This window comes from Xylaria bambusicola (assembly GCF_022495145.1).
Source record: "Xylaria bambusicola strain CBS 139988 unplaced genomic scaffold F5B22scaffold_33, whole genome shotgun sequence".
NCBI classification, from domain to species: Eukaryota; Fungi; Ascomycota; class Sordariomycetes; order Xylariales; family Xylariaceae; genus Xylaria; species Xylaria bambusicola.
Genome location: NW_025953586.1, coordinates 410,885 through 413,973, shown reverse-complemented (window position 1 = coordinate 413,973; position 3,089 = coordinate 410,885). Strand labels below are relative to the sequence as shown.

The 3,089-nt window shown below is 48.2% G+C and overlaps 1 protein-coding gene across 1 annotated transcript; it reads right to left on the bottom strand.

Annotated features, from left to right (window-relative positions):
* Positions 1-1,090: 1,090 nt before the first annotated feature.
* F5B22DRAFT_648412 (uncharacterized protein) lies at positions 1,091-2,727 on the bottom strand (the record flags this gene model as incomplete). Its single annotated transcript, XM_047979008.1, has 5 exons — positions 1,091-1,171; positions 1,646-1,699; positions 1,755-1,871; positions 1,928-1,975; positions 2,032-2,727. The coding sequence occupies 5 exons, from the start codon at positions 2,725-2,727 to the stop codon at positions 1,091-1,093; spliced, it is 996 nt and encodes a 331-aa protein (XP_047829110.1).
* Between the last annotated feature and the right edge of the window lie 362 nt (positions 2,728-3,089).

The following is a 3,089-nucleotide window of genomic DNA, read 5'->3' as shown; positions in this document are numbered from 1 at the left end:
CTCACCCAAGCCGCACAAACTCAAAATCATACATCACGCACCTACCAAGTTTTATCCAAGAACTCATCAAGGAAGCATACAACCTCACCGAGAAATCTCACGCGTAGAGAAAAAAAAAGACCAAGCATTGAAATTCTTATCTCCTGTATGTAAAAACAGCACCTTAATCCAGGGAGAGAAATAACCCAAGACCAATCCCAAATCTATATACCTACCTACTCTACTATCAGGTATCAGGGCGGAGGAGAACAAACGAGACAATAGATAGATAGATAGATAAATACATACATACACTATATATAGTCAGAGAAGTCCGTCTGAATGTCTTCTGACTTCAGACCTTTTAGACCTTGTGCCAACACACACACACACACACACACAATGAAAGTCTTACTATATTGTATACCTACCTTGTTATTGCACAGCCCTTCTGATATCTACCTACCTACCTAAGTGAACAAGCACATGATTTGATTGATTACATTACAATAAAAGCGCAAAATCATATATAAAGTCAGTCAGTCAGTCATCTACTCAGCACGGGTAGACGGGCCTAGAGAACGTAACATAAAAACCGTCGCTATCGTAACTAGCTAGGTATTTAAGAAGAACCAAGCAAAACACACGTTTCGAAACCTAACAGAAACCATTCCATTGAATCTGCCTTGCGGCAGAGCTCTAGTTGAAATTATGGGAGATACCTCCAGGAATCAATCAATCAATCAAGGAAAACCATCAAAGAACACCACCGGACCCATTCATCCTCCCTCCCTGCGACACCTTCATCAATCAATCAATCCGTCCGACCAGCGTTCATTTCCTTCCTATCTGATACCATCCCTCATTTGAATACACCGCCACAATCCAAGGTGAAACGAGTGGATGATAAGAGTCATTCCGTGAACCTAGGGGGAAAAAAAAGGTAGAAGGCCTGTTCTACAGAAATTCTGTTCCTATGATTGTCCTTATTCCACCATGAACGCAAGATGGGTATGATGCTCTGAAGAATAACAACTTTTGTAAAGAAAAATCAGGTGCAACGTAGAGACTGCTCTGCGATACTCGAAGTGAGCGAATCCTGGAGCAATGTCTACGAGGTCCTTCTGTGCTCGGCACTAGCTTTACAGTCGTCGTTGACCCTGCTGTTCATCAGAACATTGGCAATTTGAGTCTGGCGACGCTCTGTTCAGCCATCTATATGAATGGTTCATAGTATGTCCGGAGATTCGCGATGCTGAGAACAGCAAAACAAGCTACATAATAGCTCAAAAGATGATACAGTGACGTGACAACATGACACGCCGATAGAAGTCGTACAATTAGGCAAAGCAACAATGTCATCCAAGCTTGATAGTGAATGTTCCATGGTCGAGATTCGGTACGAAGCACGAGTGCCAGGATACGAGAAATATAGTCATGCAGCCGTAGAACATGCTCAATATTCATTGGTATAGCGGCAATGTTACCGAGCTAGGCCTTTAAATCCGATGCCTTTCGTTGACAATGGGCGCACTTGCGCATGAAACCGTCGCCCACACGAGTAACAAGCCTGACAGCCATTTATTAAGCCTAGAGGGGATATCGTTCAGTACTCATATTCCACAGAGCCGAGTCAAAGAAAAGAGAGCAACGGCGTGTAACGTACCTTTTGGGTTGCAAAGTGATCAGGAAAGTGTTCCTTCGCATACTGCTCACAGGCCTGTAGTGTACCACAAGTTAGCCGAGCTCATGATATGTGACTAAGATGTACTGACTTTTGCAGGTTTGCCAACTTTCTGACCAATCGTCTTCCACTTGTTGTTTTCGTAATCTTTAATAGCGTTGAGCAGAGCCTGGCTCTCATCCTCGGCAAATTCGGCATAATGCATATCCTGATCTCATTAGCATCCACGCCCAGATCTCTACTTTCTCAGAGATCCAAACCTACCTTGTACCAATGCTTCTTCACGCTACCTTCTGTTCTTGTTGGGAAAGTCTGGCAAACATCGAGTTAGCTGTCATGCCCATCCGAGCACTTAGAATTGAACAAACCTTGGCAATCTCCGCCCAACTGTTACCTGCATCGCGCATCTGCTTCAGTCTCAGTTCTTCAGCCGGCGTCCATGGTGTGTTGGTGCGACTCTTCTTGACCGGGGGAGCTTGTGAAGGGGTCTCCGCAGCTTCAGACCCAGGGGTTGGTGCAGGGACGGGAGTTTGCTGAGCGACTGATGGGGCTGGAACAGGTGTAGCCGCAGTAGCCGGGGTCGACGGCATGGGAGCCGAAGCTGTCGTGGCCGGAGCAGTAGAGGCAGCAGATGCTGGAGTGGGGGTAGACGCGTGTGGCTGAGTGTGGCCGGCCTGGTGGGACTGTTGTGTAGTTTGCTGATGCCCAGGGGCTGGCCTCTTGCGGCCACGAGCGGCTGGTTGAGCCGGAGTCTGCGTGGGAGTAGACTGCTGTGGTGTAGTCGTTGCAGTTGATGTCGACAAATTGATTGGCGGGGGCACAGGGGTAGCATGGTGCTGCTGGTGATGCTGTGGCTGTGACTGATGCTGCGTGTGCTGCTGCTGGTGCTGCGCATGCGAACCATGCTGAGCATGAGACTGATGAGTCTGATGCGTTTGGTGCGATTGATGTTGGCCATGCTGCGCCTGCTGTTGATGGTGTTGCTGGCCATGCTGCGGGTGCTGCTGGGCAGCAGGATTCTGACCCGGCGTAGGGTAGCCAGTAAACTCATTACGGCGTGACATATCAGGCTGATAAGGGTGTGTCGTGCTATAATCGGAGAATGGTTAGTATCGTAGCCCGATCATATACTGAACAAAATATCTGAGCACCATCTTAACACAACGTAGACCCAGCGTGCTACTAGGCACATAAGCAGGTGCAAGAGCGAGCAGCTAAGGAAAGAGGCTGCGGAAGAGCTCATCTCTCCATGACTGTGGAAGAGGACACTCGTTTCTTCCCGGTCACATAATTGCACACCAAGAGTAGAAATAGGCGTGAAGCGCTGGTAGCACCTCCTGGCTGCTCAGAAGCAGCGCTCACAGACCCGCAGTGCATGCGTAGGGAATGTATACGAAAGTATTCAGCAAGACATTCCGTCCGGCGT